Raw genomic sequence first — 26,829 nt, 5'->3', positions numbered from 1 at the left:
TTTCTTGCTTGCTGCTTTAAATCATGATTAACATTAGTGAAATCTATTCTGATTGCTTGAGTCCCAGCGAAATGGCTTCCACAGGAAATCCTTTCTGACAGCTACCAACCAGCCCATTAACCACATTAAGGTTTTGTTGCAACATATTTGTGCAATGTTTCTTTTGTCCTTCACACCCCTAAGTATTATCCCTCTTTGTTATTTCCAGAGAGCCTATTGGGATAATCATGAAGGTCACACATCTCCAGGGGAAGACATCCCAAAGACTGTTGGACTTGCCCAATAGAAAGGGGCTGTGCTGAGCACTTATCAATCCTCACACGTTCCTAACCAACATGCCAGGACCCTGATGGCAGCCAGCCTGGCACAGCACAGAGTGTGCACCTGTTCTAGGGCTCAGAGCCCATAGCCCAGACACACCTGAGGAATCTGCAGCTCCCATCCCTGCAAGCCTCACATGCTTCATGGCCATGCACTGCAAGCTGACAAAATTGCCTTCTGGCATTTAAGTCCCCAAACTTCAAAAGCTACGAGCAATTCTCAAAAACTTGGCTCCCTGTTTGAGACTGAAGTTGCCATCTCTACTGAGAGTAATTAAACAACCCATTTAATAGTTGCAGGAGCAAGTTTCTTCTGCAGCACTGCTGAAGCCCCCTTTTCTACCCACACTAAGTGCTTCTGTCCAAGGCGTGTTTGATGTTGAGGTTCAGCTGACTCCTCAACTCACCTCTAACCTGGGTGCACAGCCTCCCTACCTGCACCCACCTCTCACCATCACTGCTGGGGAAAGGATGCTGACATGAATGTGTAAGAGAACAGTTCATGCTAAACATCCTTTCAAGTCGACCAAAGTCCTGGCTGTTCATTACAGTCAGGGCCAAATGAAGCCACCTCCTCATAATGAACCCCTTTTCCTTGAGGGAGACTGCTAGATACTCACATGGCAGATACCTAACACGCTGAAGCAGCAGAAAGAGCTACCACCTGCTGTCCTCTTCCTTCTCCTCCCAAAATCAAGTAACTTTTCCAGAAGAACAGAATTTAGTAAGCTCCCCTACATATTTTTCCCCCTTTTTTCATCATACTGAGTGCCCAGAGCAAATGCCAGTAAATCCAGTGGACTAAGTACACAGGAAGCTCAGCATGCGGAGCTCACGTTTACAGCTGGGGAGAGACAGTCCCATTTTTCTGACTCAGACAATCCTACATTTCAAGTAACAATCCTATTGAATCTGCTACCTTTCATTAAAGTAGCTCTTACAACTCTGTAAAATCCTCCAACCTTTGTATTGATTTTTTCTCCTATTCAAAATAACTCTCCTTTACAACAAGAGCTGGCTGTCAGCCTCTTATCTCTTATTTTCACCCCATCTGATCCTCCTTCTCCTTGTCAGTCTTTTCAGATTCCAATTAATCATGTAGAAAATCAGGGACTTATGTTAAGAAGAATGTAGAACTCTTAGCTCATCATTAACATACTGTAATTGCAGTGTAGTGCTACTGCCTCTGACCTTTTCAACAAGTCAGTCAAAATCCTTTGGGGAAAGCAGGACATTCCCAGCCACAATGAAAAGGGTTATCTCTGATTCATGCTACTGGATAGTTACTTCAAAATAAAACTCCGGATGCATTTATAACATTTGTAATTCAGTCTAGAAATTACTGGGGCCTGGCAGACAGCAGGAAGATGCAGCCATAAAACCAAACTGCTGTTCTGTTCTTAAATTTTGTCCGAGTCTCTACACGAACAGTCCCAGGATACACTAACCCCTCCACTAAACATATTTAATTTCAGACCATCCTCTCCTGTTTCTTCTTAATTATCATGGGACATTCACAGAAAAGATCAGCCAGATGGAGACTAAATATTTCACTACTATAAGATGGAGCATTCTGCACTAAAATGGAACCTTGATTACAATAAAGTCATTAATTAAAGTCTCAACTGACTCTTCTGTCAGTATATGGGAGACACTAAAGACAACTGAGAGGAGGCAGTGCAGCAGCTACACTAAGGAAAATAAAACAGTAAACCAGACGGTGATAAGATGGTGTTTAATTTCCACTACTCACAGTGAAACAAGACAGAAACTCAGCCATGTGTTCAATATATCCATCCATTTTATGTTTTCAAAATGATGACACACTGCTTTCCTGACAATGAGAAACTTGAACAAGATTTAAAAGCAGTGAAGAGCAAAAAGGAGTAAAGGCTAGAGACTTGGAATAAAATCTTACTTTACTGGAGATAAGACAGAGATGTAGATTTGGCTTTTTAGATAAGACTGAGACACAGATGTGGCTTTTTAGCACATTGTATGTTTAGAGTATTTTATGGCTATCTGGACCCTTGAAGACTGTAGGGAAAGGGGAGAGAGAAGACTGTAAGAAAACCAAAAAACCCCCCATGCTAAGTGTCATTTTGAAGAAAATGAAATTAAATGTGAAAATCCCCAAGCCATTTCCTTGTCTGAATGATTAAGTAAGAGGTGCTGTAAGAAATGCAGATGGAATAAGCAGAGCATGCTAAATTCCCTGGACACTCTACAGCACAGACAGCATGAGCATGGAGCCAGATCCTCAACCAGAGTTCCACCAGCACATCTCCCATCAAAGTTGCTGGGAGCTCTAAGTATCCCTTTATAGGTATGGATTTGGTCCTTGGAGAGAATATTGCACTAAAATTACTTCAGACAGTCATAGTATCTCACTGTGATATATTCCCAATGGTCCTCTTTAGGTCCCCCTATAATTTTTTGACTTCTACTTTGCTACATCCTGCCAGATGGAGGTATGGAAATTTGAAGAGCAACAAGTAAACAAAATATAAGGAAATAAACCCAACACTGGCTCCCTGTTTCATAATTAATCTTTACTTGTGCTTGAAATCAGCACCAGAGATCTTTGCAAAATTACAATTACCAGATATGCTGGATGCCAGAAATAATAAACCCAGCTGCAATACAGGGTGTTAGTTCTCTCTTGTATAGGAAGAGAACATGCTGTGGTATGTTCATCATTTAAATGTCACAAAGTGTGTGCAAATCTAAACAGACTCACAGCTGCACCAACAGTAAAATTACAGAACAGAAATGGTCCCATTTCTAACATTACAAAGTAAATATTCCCTGCCATTCATAGGTGGACAGAAGGTTGGATGTATACTGTAGGTGATTCCAGGTGTGATAGAAAGTCTTAATATTCAGGATAAAACAAAAAAACCACCCAACCTAGTAAACTGAGTAACTAATCTTAGTTTATTCTATTCTTATTATTCTTAGTAGTAAAGGTTTTTGTGCACTGAATACCACTCATGTCTTCTACTTTTATGACACTGATTGTCATCAGCCTGTGATAATAAAAACTATCAGAATTTAAGTAATATAATGAGAGGTAGAACAGTACACAATGATAAACTCTGGCAAGGTTATCTGAGCATTCAAATTAGAGCAACTAATTGTAGATCTAGACCACACAGATGTCAGTATGTAGATTCAAAGAGAGAAGGAAGAAAATCAAAGAAGTAGCAAGAACAAAGACCCCATTTGAACCTGGAAAGTCTTCTAATAAACACACTTGAAGAGCAGCAAGAATTGTTAATGCAAATGATTGTTTTGTAATAATAATTTAATAAGGTGAATAGATAAACATAATGTAAAAGCATGTTAATTGACATAAGAGGCTGTCAGCTCTTCATTTTCTGCCAGGATGGTTTGTGAGGGTGGTGGTTTCTTTGGTTGTTTTGTTTGGTTGGTTGTTTTGTTTGGTTGTGAGTTGGCTTTTTTTTTGCCTTTTTTTTTTTTTGTTATGGTTTTGGTTGTTTTTTTCTAAATTAATGGAAAAGAACTTGAGATTTCCAAAAATGTGCATGTTGGTACTTGTGGGTATAAAATCACATTGCTCTTTCAGAAGCAATTTAGCCTAAACATGCAAGTTTGCTCATGTAAGAGTAAAAGGATGAGGTCTCTATGGCATATTGCAGTATGGTCCTTGGAATAAGATACTCATTTAGTAAATAAATTACTGTATAGTACTGTATAATGGTGTTCACATTATAACTGACAATTAGCACCATTAAAGAGAACGCTCATAAACAGCCAAAGCTCACATCAAATTAACACAGCCATGATTAAAATCACTCTTCTGATTTCTGCTCTTCACAGAAATAAGCGGCATTTTGCATAAAAATTACTACGAGGCAGCTAAGAAAAAATTTAAAAAATAACCCCGTGGTTATGCTGGGATGGTGGTACCTCACTCCAGCAGCACACAGAGCACTGCCATGTCAGCTCCTCACCTGCTATGAAATATTAAGCATTGGGTTTCCCTCGGAGCAGCCAGCCAGCACAGTGAGCCCTGCCTGCTGCTGGGAACCAGTTTGGTGGCACGGGAGATTAAAGTGCTGCAATTACTCCTCTTGGCTCTAATGAGGGAAACCCGGGTTCTCTCCTGGCCTGAGGGAAGCTCATCTTCTTTATTTTAATTTTGTCACTTTTCCACTTAAGTGGTTTCTAGCATTTGCACGTCCACTTATATTGCTGCGGTTTCAGAAAGAAAAAAATAACCTGAGGAATTATAGTGGAGAAGAACAATAACAAAATACAAAGGAGTCAGCAATTCATTAAAATTTAGAAAATGCAACATTAAAAACTTTTAACTCTAAGAAAAAAAAAAAAAGAGAGAGCCTTTTTCTAAACTGGCACAGAGCCCATGTCCTCATTAGGATTCACACTCCACTCACACAGCAATACATTAATGGTATCACTTTAATGCAGCATCACAGCACTACTTCCTGGCCTCACCCAGATATTGCTTGCAAAGTGGCAAGAAAGAGGCGAAAAAGAAGTTTCTAGTGAATGCTGGCCAGGCCTGGTATCAATTTGGATGTACGTGGAAGTTTGAAGCACATGGACATCTCTGATCATGAATGCTGCTTCAGAGAAAGCCAAACTCATAATGGCTTCATAAAGATCAAGTATCACTAAGGAAAATCTAATCAATAAATAAGCAATCAAGACCACATAGCGAAAGAATACCATTACATGTGCCATAGTTTAAAAAGAAGTCACAATATGCTACATTAAAGTACTGCAAGATAATACGCCTTTGATCCAACATGCCTTTAAAGCAGGAAACAAAAGGATGTTCTCATATATCTTACTAACTAATTTAACATATAAATCATAAAAAAATATGATCCAGATGGGCTTCAATGAAGGAAACCAATTAACGTAGACAGCCTTACCATCTGACACATTAGTTGTAATAATAAAGACCAAACAACATGGTCAAACAATAATGCTCTGTATTAGATCTGACATTTCTAATTAGTTTCTGTATCCTCTTCAAGAAAAAAGACTACCAGCAAGCGCTTTGTTTCCCAGAGGAAAAAACTTCTAAACTTAATGTGCACAGATCTCATTCTATGGATGAAGCTGATCTATCTGTGTTCCCTTGGGATGTGCTTTGGAACTAATGGGTTTTGCATAGTCCACATCTGGTTGCAAAATAAAGACTCAGAAAACATTTCCTTTCAGCTGCATTGCCACTCTAACTGCTGCAGACCTGGAATGTCAAAACCTGCACAATGCTGTAAGCTTTTCCTGTGTCCATGGGCTCAGAAGAATCAGAATGGTTTAGGCTTTGCTTTCTGTAGGATAGAATTTTGGTTTATCCATTCCACAGCCTCCCTAGAAATGCTACTTCTCAAATGAAATAGTGTGCTTTTGGCACAGACCTCCCAGCATCAGGCAATTGGGGTTGCATCAGACAGTTGCAAGCTGCACCACAATTAGCATTACAAATGAAAAGCCCCACTGAGAATACATGTACAGTTACTGTTTGAGAAGTCTAATCCCAACTATTTAGACAGATTTTGCATCTATCATCAATAAGGACTCAATTTTATCACCTTAGACATATTGGACCCTCCAAAATCCACCCACAGAAATCCTTTGCACCACATGATTGAAAATCAGAATTCTTGTGTAGGAAGTAGATAGCATCACAATAGGGAAAGGCTTGATTTGGAAACTGTTCTTCCTTAAAAAAAAAAAGTAAGGGAATGGCTGTGGGAATTCCGCTAATGTCATCATATCAAGGAAGGCCAGAGGTGCATGTCATTGCAACAAACACAAATCACTTAGAAATCATTAGGATTAACACTAAACCTATCCGATCCAGCAGTCTCCCCCCAGTTTTCAAGTTAATATTCTAAACAACTGAAATTAAGAACATTTACAACATAAGAAAATGATTTCTTAGAAATATGCTCATTTCCACAGTACAAGAGCTTCCATTCATCAAGCCACCATCAAATAGCCTTGGAATCCTAAGAAAGCTTTTCTGAAGTAGAAATACTATTTTTGACACAAACAAGAAGGCCCAGGCTTTCTCACCCCCTCCACTCCCCAAATTTCAGAAGAGGAGTTGATTTGCTCTATAGATTTCCTGAGTGCATCATCCTGAGGTTTACAAACACCAGTACTGCCAACTGAGACAGACAGGGCAGCATGACAGTGTTTGAGCTTTTGCTCCATCTGCTCAGGGGTGGCCCCTTGTGAGAAAGCACAGCTACATCAAGGAGATGATAATGGAAAAGCTCATTAAAAAGAAGACAAAAATAAAATCTCTGCCTCTCAGAAAATCTAACATACAGGTACACAATTGGGATACAAAAAACAGCTTCTAATTCTTGTGTGATGGGGCAGTTTGAACATGCAGATGAAAATTGGAGGTTTTGATAATGCACCAGTCTATGACAACCTCCCTTTGAGCTTTGGAAGCCTCCTCCCAGCTCCTGATAAACGTGACTTGGCTAAAACCTCGTGTGATGAATTATGGCAAGCTGGGGGGTGAATCAAGTCCCAAGACCACCACTTGTGCTCACCCATGAATTTTCTGGGAAAGCAAGCGCAGCTCCCTGCAACCTGCTCAGGATCCACTTGGGAACTGCATATCTGCTTACTCACAGGCAAAGGTAATCCCAGATAACCTCTTGTTTATCTCACCATGCAAAACCTTGGGTATCGAGTGAAAACTATCAACAAATTCTGTTGACACAGAAAACACTGCAGTGACGAAAGAGCAACCTGGGGCTATTGCTCACAAACCAAGACCCAAGAGCACCCAGCTCCCTGAGAGTGCCTGCACTCAGGGCCCTCCAAAGGCACATCCCTGCACTCACTGCACTCAGGTGCCTGGCCCTGAGCCCATCTGAAGCCATATCCCCACAGTCAATGCACATAGGTGCCTGGCCCTGTCTCTGAGCCCATCTGAAGGCATGTCCCCACAGTCACTCACACAGGTGCCTGGCCCTGGCTTGGAGCAGGGCTGTGTTCTCAGGGCGCTGTGCCCGAGGCCAGGCCTCACTCCTGGGATAGCTGGGCCGCTCTTGGCTGGGGCTGGCTCGGGCCCAGCTGGCTCCAGCACAGGCAGAGCAAACACAGAGGTGTTTGCATGGATCTATGGAGAGGTCCTGTTAATGCCAGGCAGGGGACAGCAGCTGAACCCAGGCAGAGGTCAGGTCCTGTGTGTGGGCAAGAAGGCAATTCTGCTGACAGACAGTGGTCTCAGCACGATGGCTCCCAAACTGCTGCTATTTCTTTGAAAGCGTCATGGGAAAGGAAAAGTTTGGAGGACAACGAGGTCACTCAGCAGATATTTGTAAGCAGATCCTCCCACACATGGAAAGCTTATGGGACAAACGAGAAAAGTGGCTGTTTGCAACTCAACCCATGGGACATGAGAGCTGGCAAGGCCAGCAAAGCAGAGCTTGGAGCTGACATTGCAGAAGCACATGAGAGATGATGGATAGAGTGCTGTGAGGGCCGGAAGAGCCTGCAAAGTGATACATTCACTGAGAGAAACACTGCCCTAGTTCACATGTGCCCCGGACTACAGCAGTACCTTCTGATTTTGTTTTCTCTGAGAACACAAGCACATGTCTCTCCACTCACCTCAACGGGGAATCTCTTGCCGTTGATGCTGTGTTCAGAGCCAGCCGATCCGTTGCTTTGGCCCCAGTGAAACTCCACTTTCTCTGCCTTGAATCTGCCTGGTAACCCGGCACCACTGACAAAATAATCGTCCTTCAACAGGATAGCAACTGCACACACAGAACAAGAAAGAAACTCAGCATAGTTCTTCTGAAACACTTTTTTGCTCATTATATCAGAATACTTCTCCTAATGCATGTAAAATGTTGGCTCATCATTTTCCTCTTTATCGGGATTGTTAAAAATCCGGTCTGCAAGTAATGTTGGCTAATTCTGGAAGCGAATATGAAGTTACACAGACTACAGAAAACCCCAAAGTCCAAATTTCTCAAGGACATTTTGCCCTCCTTATTGGACTTTGATTAAAATTTAAATGGAAACTACATCAAAACCTGTTTAATGTGGTTCCAGAGGGTAATGGCTGACCATGGTCCCTGCCCTTATAAACCTCTCAAGGTCTGTAGATGACAAGAAAAGAATGGGTCTCCTGTTTTTTGGATTTCCTCTTTTTTGTTGGTGGGGACTCTGTGCCCTGTCCCACCTCTACTGCTGGACATGCTGGGTTCTTTCCTAAGCCTCCCTGCTCCTCCCCTCTGTAAAATAGGGAGAGTCACAATAACATTTTGGAGACCCAGTCATGAGACATCCTCATGTCCCAAAACTGTGTTTTATTACAGTAACTCTGATATTATTATTACGGGATTCAATGAGGGTCAGAAAGATCTTCTTTGTATTCCCTTTTCACTTCCAAAGGCCTTTGTATTTTATGTAACAATAAAAGCCGTAGGTCCAAACAGAGGGCAGAATCATATGGTGGAAGCTGGTACATGTTGCCAGGGGAGGCCTGTGGTCCAACCAAGAACTGATTCCAGCTTTCAAAAAATTCCTTTCTGCTACTCTCACTACAATATCCCCTTTCTTTCCAGCATCTCCTGGTTTTAATACATACCATTCCTAAAAACTGCTCCCCACAAAATTATTTCTTCTCATCCTTCACAAAAACAGAACTAAAATTTGAATGTTGTTTCTGTCATTGCAGACCAGTGCTTGCTGTGCCTAGAATCCTAGAATTTAGGTTTTGGGGTTGATTTTGGAAATTTGTTTTTTTCTTTTTTAATGAAAATAGCAAAACCCACAAGGATTTCTCTGTGTTCTTAAGCCAACTCTGTCATCACAACAGGAACATTAATATAAATCCAATTTTGTTATGTAAGAAGGAGGATTTTATTCACCGCTGGAAAAAAAAACAAAAGAAAGCTACTTGTGAAATAAAAGTTATTTCTCTGCTGGTGACTCAATGCTGCAGGCCAGGCTTTGTGCCCTCCCCTGACAGGGGCCTACAGCAGCATCATCTCAGGTGCAATTTTTCCACACAGCTCAACTTTAAATGGTTTGTGTCAAAACCATCTTAATGTTAAATTGCATGAGATGTTCAGATGTTTCTAAACTGCGCCAGCAAAATCACAGGGCTGTTTTCTTCCATGATTTCTGCTTCTTTCTGCACTCCCTTTGCATGCTTTGTGGAGGAGGATGGGTGGTGCAGAAGTGGCTATAGGATAGTGCCTGTGTCAGTCAGGGAACTGCTGGTAGTCACTGTCTGCTTACACCAATTCCCTGAAACATGAGTGACTGAAAGCACCACTGCTCTCTACTTCCCTTAAAAAATTCTCAATGAGCTCAGCAGTATTTTAAATGGTGAAAAAGTCTCATGCAATCAGTTAGTTACAAATTCTATAGATGAAATTGTAGGAGATGAGGAATTCAGCAAAGCAGATTTGCATGTATCTGTTAAAAACCTCTGTGGAGATTCAGTTGCATCTAATAAATATTTGATAGTTCCCAAATAATTTATGGCTCTGTCAGGGGTCATTTTACTTGTTTTAGATGAATAATTAAAAAGGATAATTAGGAGGATGTACAATCTGGAATGTTCATCTAATTGTTCATTTTACAGTATTTCTTACACTGCTGAGCTGTATGACACATGTTCCCACCGCCTTCCCAGCTAAGCAGCATCCCCTTACTGCCAGGAACTTCCCTCCTTTTTCTGTGACCCCAGGTACTCAGGACTAAAACAACCAAATATCACTTTACTGGACTTTGGGAGCCACTGCTTTTATCCCAGGATTTCTGTAGAGTGCAAGGAATCAACCCCCAAAGCCCACTAATTTAAAATACTATATAATTGAGATAAAAACCGAAAGAAAGTGGGGTGCAGCCACCCAGACCACAATTGTGTGATGTCATTTTCAGGTTCAGGGCTGGTGTTGAATGCCCATCACCTCTGTGAGAGCAGGAATAAACCTGGACTCAAAGCAGCTCTTCCCCTGCCCTAGCAGAGCAGCTCTAATGGTGAGGACCAAGCAGAATGATGCATATTACATAGGATACTAAACAACATTTCTGGCAGAAATTTTAGTAAGTTTTTCTAAGCAGAATTCTCCTCATTTTAGTTTTGTATGAACACAACTAATGCAAATACAACTACGAAATGTGTATATCCTCCAAGTGATCTCTATCACTCAATACTATGGTCAGCTACTCTAGTGAAGAAATTGAACCCATGTTAGTGCCTTTGCCAATGTAATTGTGCACAAAAGCACTTCTAGTCAAGACAGAGACCTATAAAATCCACTGATATTTTCTGAACGAAACACTCTTTTCTCTACATTGTCTGCTCTTTACCTGGTAGAGAGGGGAACACAAACAAGAAAGAGCAGAACAAATCTAAACAGAATTACCTTTCAGAGCTTAAAAATAATTCATTGTTCAATCATTTAAAAAAAAATTACTAGGTCCTACAGCCATACAATAACCCAAGCAGCATTTTTCCTGCCAGTTAATGATCATTAAGGTTAAGGGCCTTTAGCTTTCCCAGGGACCCCTGTCTCTTTAAACCAGACATTAATTGCTGAGAAATGCCCTCTACATCCATCACCATTTCTTAAACAGTTATTTAGTTTACTGTCTCTGTCAGTCTGCAATATGAAGGTCTTGTGTGGCCATCTGCTCCAAGACTCTGCTGCCAAAATGCATCGGGATTTATGGCACAGTCGGCCTCTATCTTCTACCCACAAGCCAAAACATCCTATTTGGTTTGCTGCTCTGCCACTTACCACCTTAAAAATTAATGCCAGGCAAGTTTCTTCAAAAGGTCAGAAAACCAAGAAAAGGAATGGGACTTGATAAAACAAGGGAGGAGTTAGGAGCTCAGCAGAAGAAATCAGGGCTGACAGCAAGGCAAAAAAGAGTCTTCACTTTACCAGTAAAAGGCCATAAGTTACCAGGAAAAGTGACAGTTACTGTTGCTCTGAGAAGCAATAACTTGTCAGCAAAAATCCATACCCCAATGGGTGAGGAAATCAAATATAGCAGCAGTGCTAAAATCACCCAGCAGAGAAGACTGAAGCTTCAGCTTTCACTGCCAACTGTGCCAAGACCAGAAAATCTGCTGACACTTTTCAGTTCAATAGAACAAGGTTCTGGCTTGTACCAGCAACAGTGTGGCCAGCAGACCTGGGCAGTGACTGTCCCCTTGGCACTGGGCTCACTTCTGGGCCCCTCACTACAAGAAGGACATTGAGAGGCTAGAGTGTGTTCAGAGAAGGCAACAGAGCTAGGAATGGGTCTGGAGCACAAGTTTGATAAGGAACTGCTGAGGGAGGTGGGGGGGGCTCAGCCTGGACAAAAGGAGGCTCAGGGGGGATCTTCTTGGTCTCTACAACTCCTTGAAATGAGGTTGCAGCCAGGTGGGGGTCAGTCTCTTCTCCCAGATAACAAGTGACAGGACAATAAGAAATGGCCTCCAGTGTTGCCAGGGGAGGTTTAGATTGAATACTAGAAAGAATTTCAAAAGGGTTGGCAAGCAGTGGAAGAGGCTGCCCAGGGAAGTGCTGGAGTCACCATCCCTGTAGGTATTTAAAAAATGGGTAGATGTGGCACTAAGGGACATGGTTTAGTGGCATCTTTGGCAGTGTTGGGTTAATGGCTGGAATCAATGTTCTTAGATGTCTTTTCTAACCTAAATGATTCTATGATTCTAACATGGTTTCTTACTGTATGTGCAGCAATGTTACTGTTACATGTAAAGGACAGCATTAACATACTTCTTAGAAGAATAGCACCATCACTTTTTTCAGGTCTTTTTAATTACATTTATTGCTGATTACCACAAACAGCCTCTCTGACCATAAAGGGCAGGGTGCATAACATGAGTAGATTAATTAAGCACCAAATTTCCATAGCATTCCACCTTGCCTGAACCTCATGCTGCTACCACGGGCAACCAAGTCAGGATTACAAAGCAAGCAGGAGCACTTCTCAGTGAATCTGGGAAAAAACCCCAAGTAATGCAGCAAAACCCCCAGCTATGCTTGGTGGTGGTTTATGTTAACTGGATTTGCTTTGTAGTGAAGGAAAACAAGCTACAGTCTGCCACTCCATTTCATCTGAGGGGCAATAACTGCTGCTAAGATCCTGAACTGCTGGAGCTGGATCTGAGGCACTTGCTGGACTCCAGGCCATGGCTCAGATGTGAAGTGCCTGGAGTTGATGGGTGTCACACTGTGTACACAGCTGAGCCACCAACTCCAGAGCAGGTACATGCCCTGGGTCCAGCTAGCCCACCTGTGACAGGGGACATGGCACAGAGAGCACTATAGAGATGCATGTCAGATGCTAATAAAGATAAAAATATACTTCCAATAAATAAAATTGAATTAATTAGTGGTTTAATCCAATTCCCTAAAAATACTTGACCTTGTCAAATGAAGAGGGTGGCCTTATAATTTCTGCTTTTTACGTTTTTAGAATTAAAGAGTAATCAAATGCATGCAGCTTTGCATATAAATCAACCTTGACCTTTCGTTGAACTGTTTTGGTAAAAATAAGCAGTACTCATGTCTGCTCTTTTTTCTCTAAAAGCCAGAACAGACAGAGCAGAAAAGGATTCACTTCAGTGAAGAACACTGTGCTATAATCATACCAGAAAAACATTAATAAGACCCCACTACTCTGAGCAGTTATTGCTCTTTCTTCTCTAAAATCTTCCAATTTCTAAGACTTCCTCTCTCCTTCCCCCTGAGCCCTACATCTCAGCATTCTTTTGGATTAGGTGTTACAGCCTCCCAAAGCTGATAATTCAAGGTTACACCTTGAAACTCTTACATTGCCTTTTATTCTGAGGAATAACTGACTACCAAGAGAATTAGTTTAGACTGAGAACAAAAAAAAGAACCACCAAAAAAAGCAGCCCTTAAAAGAATCCCTTAAAATCAATCTGTAGAACTAGCTCTGCAGAGAATGCAGAGGCAGAGGTAGGTGGCTCCTACTGAAAAATTACATTAAAAAAAAAAAGACAAACAACCCAAACAACAAAACAATGATAAAGGAGGAGGGTGGAACATGGCTTGAATATTTAATTGACTGCAGTCAGGGTATGGAGACAAGCAGAAGAGAACATACCTGTTTTTCCTGTGTTTTTCATCCAAGTCTTGTTTGAAGACTCATTGTCAAAACCATCCAGCTGCAGCTCTTGATACTCATCTCCAACATGGGCCAGGTGGTCGATGATGTCTATGGGGGACTGGTGAGACCCCCCACACTTCTCACTGGATGTCACCCAGTGCTCAGGACCATAGGTACCTGTGAAAAAACACCAATGTCACCAACCCAGTGGCTCCACAGCGCTGGAGAACCCTTAAGTGTGAGGATGAAGCACTTAAGCTCCCCAGGTAACTCCATCACAGTTACAATTCCCATGTTTGAAAGAGGTTAAGACTTTTTAACTTATGAGGAGACTGAAATCCTTTGGCTTTGTGCTGTGTTCCAACTTTGCCTCTGGCAGTAATGAACAATGGCCTTTTTTAAAAAACAACTATTCTATAAAACTTTCTGCAGTTCCCAAGCTCCTCCTGTGCATATGTTATCAATTACCACGTTGCTCCAGGAACTTCCCTAAAGCTCCAGCCTTAATATATTACTGTATAGTTGATCCTTTCAGTATGGACAAATAATGTAACAGACACACATTAACTTGTGTTCTTGCAATACTATGCTTAGATAATATGATCTTTATTAATGATCTTTTGGAGGTTTTGAAGCCAGAAAATAATAAAAGAAAGAATTAAATTATATGTATGTTAGTAAATTTGAAGAAAACAACAATGGAAAAAAATACTCTGGAAGAAGTAAACAGGACAATAATCTCACAGTAAATTTATTTTGTTGCTATTCTTACATGAGTTTTCAACTAAAATAATATGGAAAAATGAAAGGTCCAAGGCAAAGACCTTGTCATCCACACCACATACCAGCCCAAGATGTACTAGAACACCAGGGACCCTCAGCATCACTCTTAGGAGGATCTAAAATGAATTTCAAATTTTTCTTATGACCCGCCTCTCCAACCTTTAAGTTGTATTAACAGAGACTGAGAGCTTATCTTCCTATGAGTGCAAACAGTGGTTTAAGCTCCTGAAATGACAGCATAGATTTCTTGTAAAGCACTTGTTGCTCGCAGCTCTTTAAGTGCTTTACAGCAGGAATCAGCTACATTATTCTCCTGTAAAGACAGGGAAGTTGATGGCTGAGAAGGGAAGCAACTTGCCCAAGCTCAAGTGCTAAAACCAAGTTACAACCCAGAGCTGAACTTTGCTCTCCTGAGAGTCCTGATGTCACACCTATATCACACCTCTGAACCACACAGTCAGCAGGTCTGTTCAGTGGGCAGCCAGCAGGAAATGAGGCACCAATGTGCATTTATTACCCTTGCATCTGAGCAGCATATGTATATTTAATTAGTGCCATCCAAACCCAGCAGTTGGGAAGGCCAGTTTCTCTGGCCTCTGGGTTTTAATCTGTCTAGTTGCAAAGTGCATTAGTGCTCTCTTCTTGTGAGCTGATGCAGGACACTTAATCAATAGCAAGATTTTGCTATACTCATCACACACAAATGCTGTCTGGTACCCAAATGACAATAAGAAAATTTTACTTTCAAGTACAATTAGGCAAAATTGCAATATCATTTAAAAATCATTTATATCATCTGCCCAGGTCAAAAATCAGTTTTGTTTATCTCGGGGTTCAACTTATATTGTCAGCAAGAGCTGCTTTCAGCTATTTCCCAATGTACCACAACCAAGGAGAACAGAATTATTAAAACCCCTACATAGTGGAAACCAAATGTCTTCCACTCAAGCACAGCTATTTTTCTCCAATCAGGATGCTCTTAGTAATTGGTCTGTAGTGAGTTAATTGGAAATTCAGATTTACTTTACATATAACCTTGCATCTACCCCATGAAATTTGGGAATTTGCTTTAAATATCTAGCACTACACATAATCAAACCCGCCAGCTCTCGTTTTCTGGCTTTATTATAAACAAGGGGTGAGCTTTTCAAAAGCACTCTGCCCACAGAGGCTATCGCAGTGGTTTCAGCTGCGCATTCAAAAGGAACTGTGCACTCCAATTTTCTTTTGTAAGTATTCTGGTGTCAATGAGGAATTTTTTTCCTTTTTTTTAAGTAGGCAGATTTATTTTAACAGAGACTGTAGGGTTTCTTCCATGCATCTTGTCACAATTATTTATTTATTTATTTATTTAGAGTATAGCCAGTTCTCAACCTACTGGCAGTGAAAACTGCCTTGTCAAAATGAATAAAACAAGCCATAAGGGTAAACAAACAAAACACCACGCTGAATTAAAACCTCAACTGACTTAGGTACCTGAACTGACTCTTGATGAAATGTGGTGTTTCACAGACTTTTGAAGGCTTTGTTTCATTTTAAAAAAACAAGTCTTCTTTTTTTTTTCTGAAATTAACTTGCTTGAATTAATTAAATAGCAATAAATCGCTTTTGATAAACACAGTAGCTTCACCTGCTTGTACATCTATAATCTAACAAAATAAAGCCTAGCAGTATCTGCTTTCTTCATGTGACAGGGTAAGTTTCCATGCATAAAATGTTTCCATACTCGCGCTGAATTATTAAAGAAAAAAAAATCTAATGCAATGAAACTCTCTCAGCAATTCAAAACCTCAACTTAGTGCTGGTGCTGTGACTCCAAGTCCTGATAGCAGAAATTACAGCCATAAGGCTAAGCTCTGATTTAGAGCTTCAAGACCTGCTAGTTAAAATCAGCCCAGGATTTTATAAATGCCCGGGCTTGCCATTAATTTCTTTCACAGGTTTTTGATATGTAAATGACTACATGCAATGTGACCTGCACCATAATGGCTGCAGCTTGAGACAGGTATAGGGGCCACAACCCCAACACCTCCAGTCCCAGCCGTGCAGAACTGGGGCTGCTCCAGCTTTAACAATGACCACAGAAAGGGGAAGGCAGGCCTGGGAGGGGAGAGAAAAACTTCTGAGCTTGAAACAAAACTAAATAAATTATAGCTCCTACCCAGGAAAAAAAAAGGCCCTCAACAACTATAAAATGTAATCAAGAATAGTGCAGTGTGATTCACAAATTCCCAGGTGGCCATCAGAAGGATCCAGGCCCAACTGCCTGTTTTTTTTCCATGGACATTCAAGTGCACTTTCAATTAAAACTGATCTTCCACTACAGATTTCAAATTAATTCTTCTTCCAAGTGTCTCATGCTCCAGACATCCTTGCTTTGCAAAAAAGCCCTATATCATTAGAGGAGGAAATAGAACACTTTTTCCAAGCTTGCAGATATTGATTACCTATTCCTTCCATCAAAGCACAATTGCCATTCTGCACTGTATAAATCTCTTCAGCGTTAGACACTTTATAAAGTACTGAGAATTATATCATTAATCATTTGCAGTTACACCTGTCTTGCTTTATTGAATTCTTTGTTTTTTAGAACTTTAAATAAATGCTTTTAAATAAAAACATGACACTAAATAAAGACTCTGTTTCACTTAAACCTAGTTAAAAAAAGAAATCCTGTAATTCTGTGTGTGACATTTACCCATCTGAAACACAGGAACTTATGGCTATTTGTATTTCATTTTTCCAACAGTAAGCATGGTGACTTAAATCAAATAAAATTTCAAATGAATTTGAGTTGGCCTTTTAGGGCCGATTAATAATTCGGTTTTCAGAAGCCAAGTTAAGAGCCCACACCTGTGTTAACAAATAACACACATTTCCACTGAGATGGTGGGACAACCTGCAGGCAAAGGTAAACACCAAGCAGCCTCATCCTAGAGCTCGAATATTTGATGCAGAGGCAGCACAGAAAGAATGATAACTGATCGTGTTTGGTATCTGCAGGAACTGAAAAGGAAGCCATGGAACCATGGGTTTGGGTCCAACAGTGGGGGCAGGAGGGCTGGATCCACCTCAGATCCACTGGGGCAGGAGGGCTGGACGCAGCCCAGATCAGCCAAATGCAAGAGCAGGGTGTGCTGGGGTGGCAGCCAGGTCTCTGTGGACTCGAACTCTCCTCTGCTGAAATCAGGGACCAAAGGGCTCCCAAGGCTGGAAGGAGAGCTGGGGTCAGGGAGCTCAGCAGCACCTGGGGTCTCACACACATTTCAACCCACACTTCATGCCAGAGGTGTTATCACCCATCCTTGTCTGAAATTACCTGATGCTTCCTAGATTCTTTTCTCATGCAAAATCATTCTGTCAATGACTGCAGTAACTTTAATAGTTTTTTAATACACTGTCTGCTCCTTAAATATAATCCAAGATTACTTTTTTCTTCTTTTTACTGTACCAAGAAATGAGCAGTCTTCATTAATGAAAAACCATTAAAGTAATGTATTCTGCCAAAATCTAATTAAAGCTTGTATAAAAACTTCCACTTAAAGAAAAATCAAATATATTTGTTTTTCTCACACAGAGAAGGTGTTTGTTTAAAACATCTGTTATTAAAAACATTGGCATTTCCTTGATTTTGCATAACTTTTAATTAATGGATCAGCCACTCTGATATAAATTGGTCTGTAACACATATACCTTTACACAGATATAGTTTAATAAAAATTAGCCAATTTTGAGTCATATGATTTTCCTCATTCATTTGTAAAGATGTAGAAGTATAAACTTTTTTTTTAATTTCACTTGTTTTCTAAACATTTTTACAAAAATGTGATTTTAAATCTCAGGCCTGACATGGAAAGAACTACTTTAGAGGCTTTAATTTTGGAGATTTTTTTATTATTTGTTCTTGAGTCCTTTTTTTAACATAATTACCTCAGACAAACTCAATGCCTCTTTACTTTTCATTTTTGAATGAAAATGGTAATAATGATTGCAAAGCAATCAAATCCCCTCATTTCTGCAATTAGCTTGATCATTTCATGGAGACATCCTATCCCATCCTCTCAATATGGGAGAAAATTCCATGTTTCTCTTAGCACAAAATCCAACCAGTTATTAGGGATGGACAGAACAAATTAGTATTTCCTCTTCAAATGAAAACAGAGGTCCCAGCCTTTGCTTGCACAGCTCTGGGGGGCAGCCTACAGACCTCAAGGATCACAGCAGGTAAGAACCTCTGTAAATTTTACAGGCTCTGGATAAATGGAGATGGTTCCCTTTCAGGGACTGGCAGCTATGACCTGGCCCAAGCATTCCAGCATTTAGCTGAGCAACACTGCAGATCTGAATCTCTGCCTCCAAGTCTCTGCCCTACTTGAACTGCTCCATCACGAGCCAAATCTCAAGAAACACTGAAATGTCACCATCAGCAAACAAAATCAGTTCCTTTCTTCCACACAGAGGAAGAACAAGGAAGAGGTGCCCTTGCTCGGCTACAAAGTAATGAACTTCAATAGCAGGCTGGATTTTCAAACAGCCAAAAATTGTTTTAAACAAACAAATATCAGTGAAATTCACTACAGAAGTGAAGCATTTTAAGATCCTTCGGAAATCTCAGTCCCAGGGCTCCTCTCTGTTATTTGGAACCAAAAACCTGAAACTGTTACTTGATGCCAGAAGATCTCATCATCACTGTTTGCCATTTAAAAGGAGCTGCATCAGTAAGTCCAGGAAGGTTCTTAAGCCACGTAAATAGTGACAGGAAGCAAGGCAGTACTGCAGATCCAGACTGGCTGAAAAATCAGCCTCCCTTTACCCTCTCCTCTCACCTGCAGTCCCCTCATGGGAAGCAGAAATAAAGTGAAATCTGTAGGATGAAGCCTAAAGGCTGCACTTAGATACAAGGCCAAAAAGAATTATTTGAATGACATATCTCTTGCTGATTGATTTAGCATGAGGCTGCAGAGGTAAAGGTATAAAAATCCCTGAAAGCCTTGATAAAAATCAGTAGCATCTTTCAGAAGTCTTCCCATTGCAGAGAAAGCAGCCACGTTGTTAAATCATTATATTAGGGGGAAAAGTTGCTGAAATTATACTGTCTTGCTCTAAAGTGATGGCATACCAAAATCAAAGGGATGGAGAAGGAGAGCCTGTAGTTAAGAGTTCACAGTGCTGCTTTGAACAAAGATTTCCTGCCCTGGGGGAAAAGGGCTTTTCATTTTATTATTCTCTGTCATCACTCTGTTTAACATGAGACACTCGTGCCTGCAGAAAATTCCAATTACTGCTTGAAAAATGAGACTGAATAGCAAGGGCAGGATCCTGAAGAGCTTGCTGAGACACAAACAGGTCCAAGCAATCTGCAAGCTCAGTACAGTGAAGGTGTGCAAGGCTTGGGAGAGGTGTAAATAACCAGGGACAGTTTTCTGAGAAGCCAAAAAATCTGAAAGAAACTTTCCCCAACAACAATCTCCGATAAGGCGTATCTTAACCAGTATTTGCTGGAACAAGCACAGAATCCAGGAAGATGGAACAAAAAGGGGCTGGATTTAAGTAACCTTTGAGCCACCAGCAGCAACAGCACAGAAGCACCAATGCCACCAGAGCTCCAGCACTGCCCAGCCATGGGGCTGTGGAAGGAAAGCTGATCTTCAAATCTGATCGTGTCAGTGATACTGTCAGACTGCCAGGATGTGGCAATCACAAAGAAAGGCTTTAAATCATGCTCCTAAATATAAACTATCCTATAATGTCTGCAGCTTTTAAACTGAAAGACAGAGTGCCATGCATGTTCTCCTTAAATTTTCATATCCACAGATGCTACAGTTATTGCTGGATTTTTAATTAAACTTCCTAACCTTCACTTACCTTTGGAGAAGTTGTGAATGTGTTTTCAACCTTTATATTCCTTAGTGAACTGTCTCTATTACACAGTCACAAATGCAGTGGGGTTTTTTTATATCCCCCCCCATATACAGACTTTCTGCATCCCAATTTTTATCCTCAAAAAAGTATGAAGCTGCCTTGAATCTTGTATGAAGCTCCCACTGTACCTATCAACCTGCCAGTGGCAAAATGTATGATAAATATCCAACATTAGGAAACACCAGGACCTTAGGACAAATGTTGCAGGAAGCTCACAAAAAAGTGGAGTAAGTGTAATTACTAAAACAAGCTTTTTCCATGAACATTTCAAGTTTTAGCATTTGTGAGCTGAATAATTTACCACCACACAAAAGTGAAAATGGTACTAAGTTTAGCTGTGATGGCAAAATAGTTTGGGGCTTTTTCAGGGGTGTCTCACACAATAAACTCTAGATAGACTTGCCTAATGACCTGTTGAATTTAACAACTAATATTTCAAAATTATTTATACTGAGCACAGAGCACAACAATATCAATAAAATTATATGCAGAACTCACTGAGTGGGAGGATAAATTGTGGTATTGAAAGGGCCTGCTGGTGGCAAGTGACTGAGACAATGTATATCTACATCCTCTGTTTTTTATCATTTTCTACATTTTTAATAAATTTATCTGACATCTCACACCATTCATTTCATAACCATCAGAGGCCTTTTAAAACTGCTCACCCTGAGCTGCATATAATAAACGAGGTGATAACTTACAATATAAGGAAAAAACAGGAGATTAATTTATATGAAGGCATCGTAAATTACCTTTCTTCTATTCTTATACTAGTTCAGTAAAGCCTTATGAAGACTAGAGACAGACATAAAAATAGATTTTTTCCTAAATGTAATTTTGAAAAGTATAAATCCTATTGGAAATTACAGAATGAAGATGTATTGCAAATCAATGCAGTAGCTGAGTGAGAGCACTTTATGTTGTTGGGAGGAAGACACAGATTTTAGTAATGGGTGCATTGGACAGGTCACATCCAGGCCAAATTTCTCTGGAGAAGGGTCTCTCTTTTCAACTATCCTTTTTTCATTTACAGGGTAATAGCTGGATGATGATGGCCCTTGACAGGAGGGAAATTTATATTGCTCTGTGCCCCAATGCAGCTGAAGGAAGAGGGGTTCCATTCTTCCAAACCTCACCAGCACACAGCTACTGCCTCAAAAAGCTTAAACTGAACAATGTAAGACAAACACAATATAAAACATCTCAAAGTTGAACAGATGCATCCCCCCGGGCTAACCTCCCCTTCTCTGTAACACCTTGCTTCATGCTTTCTTCTCCAAGGCCATCTTCCAGAGCTGGCTCTAACATACCAGAAAGGTGATCAACCTTCCCATGAGAAAGAAAAAAACCATCATTTCTTGCAGAAAGCAAAGATAAAACAAGAAATGAATCTGGCATTTCACAGAATTAAACATATGAAAAAGCACAAGCTCATAGAATGTTGATGTAAACCATGGTTCCATCTGTGCTACTCCAAGGAGAAAGCACAGCATGAAAAAAGCTCTGAGAAAATAAATCTGAGCAAACAAGAGGAAGAAAATGGGCGAGAAACTTTCCCACCCAAGAGTTGCTGGATGCAGATGGAGGCTTTGGGGGCTTCAGCGAGACTTTGTTGAAAGAAAAGGAAGCGAGAGGACCTGAATTTGGCTCAGTGCTAATTACAGCAACCATTGCCAACACCCAGAGCAGGCAAAAGCCAGGAAGACAAGCAGCCAGCCTGCCACTCTGTGCCTGTGATCTTACCACGCACTGCAGGTGAAAGTCCCCCAGGATCTGGAGCTGAAACTGGGGAGCAGCCCTGAGAGCATTTGCTGAGCTGAAACAGTGGGAGACACACCTCAGGCTGCAGGGGTAGCGAGGCAAGGAGAAAATGTGCAAGGACAGACATGATGGGCTCAGGAACTCGCTTGTGGTTTTTGAACCAGAGATCATGGGTTGTTTGAGGGCTTGACTGAAACCCTGCTGAGGCATCAACGCTCCCATGCTGCTGAACCGGCCCAGGGGCTCAGACATGAATGCTGAATGATGCTGACAGTAATACACCGTGGCATTTACGTCAGGAAATCTAAAATTCCCATCTTGCTTCTCATCTCCTTCCTACCACCAGGAGCTATATGCTCCATTTCACTCCCTTCCTTTCTAAAGGGAGAAGTTCAGCTGTCTCATCAGAGCAGCTGCAAGGATTGCTCAAAACTTCAAGAGAGCTATCGAGATAAAAAGCTGTGCAAGACTCAACTGTCCCACTACAGATCTTGGTGCCAGGGTACCTGCAAACACATTTAGAAAAAATCCAGTTCCAGTTATTTCTCAAAGCACCACAGACTTGAGTCCTATTACTTCTCACATGTACCCTTAATAGACTTGATCTCACCAAAGAAACTACTAACATAAATGATGCATCACTGTAACTTAATTACCTCCAATTTGGGTGGGTACAGGAACAGCAAGTACCTTTTCTTGATTCCCATCTGTTCCTCGTAACTAACCAAAGAAGCCCTCCCCAGAGCTCAGTCTCTGAAAGCCAGCATGAAAAAAAAAAAGAAAAGGAGGAAGAAAGACAGGAAAAAACTGTATATTTTTATTGAATTTTTGCAGGATGCAAGTTAATAAAACACCCACAGAGAGCACAGAGCAATATAGAAAGGGAATAAAGGGAGAGAGGGCTGATATCAATAAAGCTTATCCAGAGGCACTGGTGAAAGTACTCATCTTTTCAAAAGAAACCTACTACAAAAATGATTTTCACTTGTTGCTTTGGCTGAGGTTTACAAAAAACAGAAGTGTCCTAAGCAGAGGGTGAATTTAAAAAATAAAGCCAGGAAGATAAAATTATCTGTTGTTGAAACATGTCACCCTCAGCTTTTCAAAACCCCTTGTTGATCCTAACCTGACCAGAGACAGCCACCAGATTAGGACCTCATTGTTTTAATCACATCACAGAAAACACTACAGTCCCCAAAGTCACTCATCAAATCTCGACAAATACAGCCTTTGCTGTGATATTGCTTTTTTAGGTGAAAATCAACTTTTGCCCAACTAAGTTCTTAATGGCATCTCTGTTCCAACAGCCTTCTCAATCCAGCTGTCCCTGTCACTAATATGCACCAGCAAAATAGCTCCCAGGAGAGCTGCTGGGAGATTGCTAGCTTTTACTTAATGACACATCATGAACCCTGCCCTCGACTTCTATTAACATTCAGTCTATGTTTCTACCATTAATTTAAGAGGAATGAATAGGAAGACAATAAGCAGCCCTAGTGTCCAGCCTGAGGTACTCCATCAGAAGGCACTGCTTCTGTGGCTGACAGAGAACATTTACCACCGGTTCTCTCATTTTTGTTCTATATCTGTCATTTCCAGTATGTTACACTACATGGCTTAAACTGCTCCAAACCAGCTTTAGTTTTCCATTAGGAAAGTCCAGAGTTAGGATAAAATGAATAAACAAACCCACCCCCAAAAAAAAAAAAACCCAAAAAACAAACAAAGCCAAAAAACCCAACAAATCAAAGTCATGAAAGGGACCTAATATTCCTAATGTGGATCTTATTTGCTCATACCCCTTCTCTCCAGATGAGTTTTAGGTAGTGACCCATCAGTGCTGGAGGAGGGCACTGGCAGCAGCCCCCTCTTGCCCCAGACCCCTTCCCTTTTGTCAGCACTACCATTTGCAGGGAAATGCACACAAACACCTGAGCAGCTGCTCTGGGGGAAAACCAGCTGCTGCAGAGAGCTGGCAGTGAGGAACTGCTGTGATGGGTGGAGTCAGGGTGAGCACGGCAGGAGATTCACTTCCACAGTACCTGTGGTGCACATTTAACCACTAAGTTAAATAAAAATAACAAAAGATAGCCTAGGTGGGATAAAAGTTCTTTCCTCCAGCACCACATGAACCGTTCATTTAGGGACAGTCACCCCAGAGCGCAGCTTGCAGGCTTTGGGATGCAGGTGTTCCCAGGATGAGTTTTCCCCAGGGCAATGTAAGGGCATCACCTGTTTCTCCACCTCACTGCCTGCAGCTCCCACAGCCTCCCATGGGAGCATCTTCACTTGCTGCCACCAAGGATGCTTGGAAGCAAGGCAGGTGTCCCCACAGCCCTCCCTGTCCAGTGTGGGGAAGGCAGCAGCAGCTCTGAACAGCTCCCTGTGCTCTGCAGTCACAGCAGCGTTTGGGCAGCCCGTGGTGACACACACCATAAAATGGAATCTGGAGTGTATCACTTCACTGTGAAATCTGTAAGATATTGGATTTATATGGTGTCTGCAGAGCACATTAGAAGATCATCAGCGTCATCATGTCTTTTCGAGACAGCCATAATTATTCAGGCTGTTACTTTATCTCACCGGTGCTTCTGAGAAACTATTCAATATTAGCAAACTCTCACTAAAAACAATGTTTTGGTTGAGGGACTAATCTTCCTATCGGTACACAGCCATACCTGGGCTTATCTACATTACCAATTCCCTGCTGATTGAGTGGATTCATTAACAACACAGTCTCTGGTGACTGAAATGAAGTCTCATTCTTCCTATCACCGGTGCCTTGCTGTTTGCTTTTCCTTCACAGTATGCACACAAGTAATTAACTTACTATGCTCTGCTAGCTCCTGACACGTTACTTGGCATAGAAAAATTCACGAGCAGGTAGTTAAGCATGCAAAATATTTTCAGTCAAATGAACTTCATAACAAAGCTCTTTTAAGGAAAAATGCAGCTCTTTCTGTTACAATGCTAACAGACAGCACACTGCCCATCCCAGCAGGAGCTTCTTGAGAGGTAACAAAAAAAAATTATCATTTTTACCATTTTTGCTTAACACGTAGGAAATTTCTTTAGGGGGGAAAGAAACCTGGTAAGCAGTAGATGCTCACTGAAAGAATGAGCTTGGAGATCAACCTGATTGTCTCTTGTGGAAGCCTGATGTAACAAGGACAGACACAGGATTCACATGGTATAAAAGAAAATGGGGGGTGGGGAACTAAACAATGCAAATATGAGATTCAATTCAATGCAGCATAGCTGAGATTACAAGTGTCTGGAAGTATGGGAAACCAGTGCATTTCAATTTTTACAGCAAAATAAAAAAAGGTAAATTGCTATTTAAAGCATGAGTGCTTTTAAGCCTAGAGAAATGGCAGTGAAAACTCCCTAAATAAAAAAATGAAATTTATTGTATGCCCCACCTAATGAGTCCACTGAGGAACATGACTTGAAATATTTAAGTCATTTCAGTAATGTCAAGAAGTAAAACTGGAGTAAAATTACTGCTGTATTTAAGGTTAAGGAACAAAGAGATGGCGACTTAGGACAGAGGCAGTGTGGGGATGATGGGCTAACCCCAGTGCAGACTGGTGTCACTGATGTGACAAGATTGGCACTGAGTTTGATAACACCAGGACTTTCCCTTGGGAATATAAAGATATTGCAGCCCTCTGGAGCTCTCTTCTGATTTGAAGCTACCCTAAATGATGATTTTTATCACACCACAGTATTTTTCTAGTACCAGAGGTTGGGAAGCATGAGATCCTCACACCACACTGCTGCAGTCCAGTCAGTGGTGTACAAAACATCATTTGCTCTACACTCTCCTGGTCCTTCCTTTAAGACAATAGTAGCTGAAACTACAAAAAATATGCAAAAATACTTGACAAAACCCCAGAAACTTGGTTGTGGAAAGACCCATTCACAGTAGTTTTCATTCCAACTTTGACCTTTCAGAAATTCAATGACTGTATTGACCTAAAACACTGGAAATTGTGATCTTGAAGTGTTCTTGTACATAAGGAAAAAAATCCTTTAAATTCCTTCTGAAGCTCTGGAAAATGAAACTGTTCTTTTCCTCAGTTTTTTGCAGAAGACATTTGTTTCTTTCCTCTTCACATGCCACAAGGCATGTACCTTTGCCAATCTCAGACTGTTGTTTCGGCTCATTCGGTCACAAAAGTTAGTTCCTCATGTTCCATCACAGCAATTTTTGCTTGGGACAAAAGAAATCTGCAGAGGACAGAATTCACTGTGATTTGTGTATATCATTTTCCTCTATTCTTGCACTGCTTTCAACTCAGCTCATTTAAATATAGCTCCTGTCATACCCATCATTTTCAGTTCACCTGTTATGCAAAACCACACACTCCAACAGAGCAGCCTTTGCTGCACAGTTTGTACAGATTCTCTACTCCAGGCCTGAAATCCTTATTCATTTATGAACTAGATGTTCCTTGAACAGTATTTCCAGTTGCTTAACTGGCATGTTAACGCACAGAATTGAAACCAGATTTTGTTTTTCTGGATTTTCATCAAAAATAAATTATCTCACTTAACCTCTGGCATCCTGGATAGTTACCCAGGTCTATAAACAGTTCACTTAATCAAGGAAAGCCTTGTAATATTTCCAAAAGATTGCTGAAGCTTGGTCTGTTCCAGGGGGAGGAATCTCAGGTTTTGTTTGGTTTTCCACTCTTACAGTATCAGTGAAAACTAACAGGTTTTCATGCCAGAATAAACAGTTGGATAACACATACTGACATGACAAGCATGAGTCACTACACTTCATAAAGCCACCTCTGAGAGCCTTAAAAACAGTTTTCACCTTGTTCAGAAAGGTACTGAGTACTGAAGAACTCAAGTCTTGAGTAGTCATTTTTGGTTTTGTTTTCTA

General features: G+C 40.9%; 1 protein-coding gene across 1 annotated transcript in view; it reads right to left on the bottom strand.

The window, feature by feature from the left end:
* PTPRG (protein tyrosine phosphatase receptor type G) overlaps positions 1–26,829 on the bottom strand; it is a 392,464-nt gene that overhangs the window by 169,725 nt on the left and 195,910 nt on the right. Inside the window, exons 3-4 of the mRNA XM_030957087.1 lie at positions 13,461–13,640; positions 7,959–8,107 (exon numbers count right to left, since the gene is read on the bottom strand). Coding sequence (XP_030812947.1) covers positions 7,959–8,107; positions 13,461–13,640 — 329 coding nt within the window. The remainder of the gene's footprint in view (positions 1–7,958; positions 8,108–13,460; positions 13,641–26,829) is intronic.

The sequence above is a fragment of the Camarhynchus parvulus genome, chromosome 12, assembly GCF_901933205.1.
Source record: "Camarhynchus parvulus chromosome 12, STF_HiC, whole genome shotgun sequence".
Lineage (NCBI taxonomy): Eukaryota > Metazoa > Chordata > Aves > Passeriformes > Thraupidae > Camarhynchus > Camarhynchus parvulus.
This window is presented reverse-complemented; position numbering and strand designations above follow the sequence as displayed.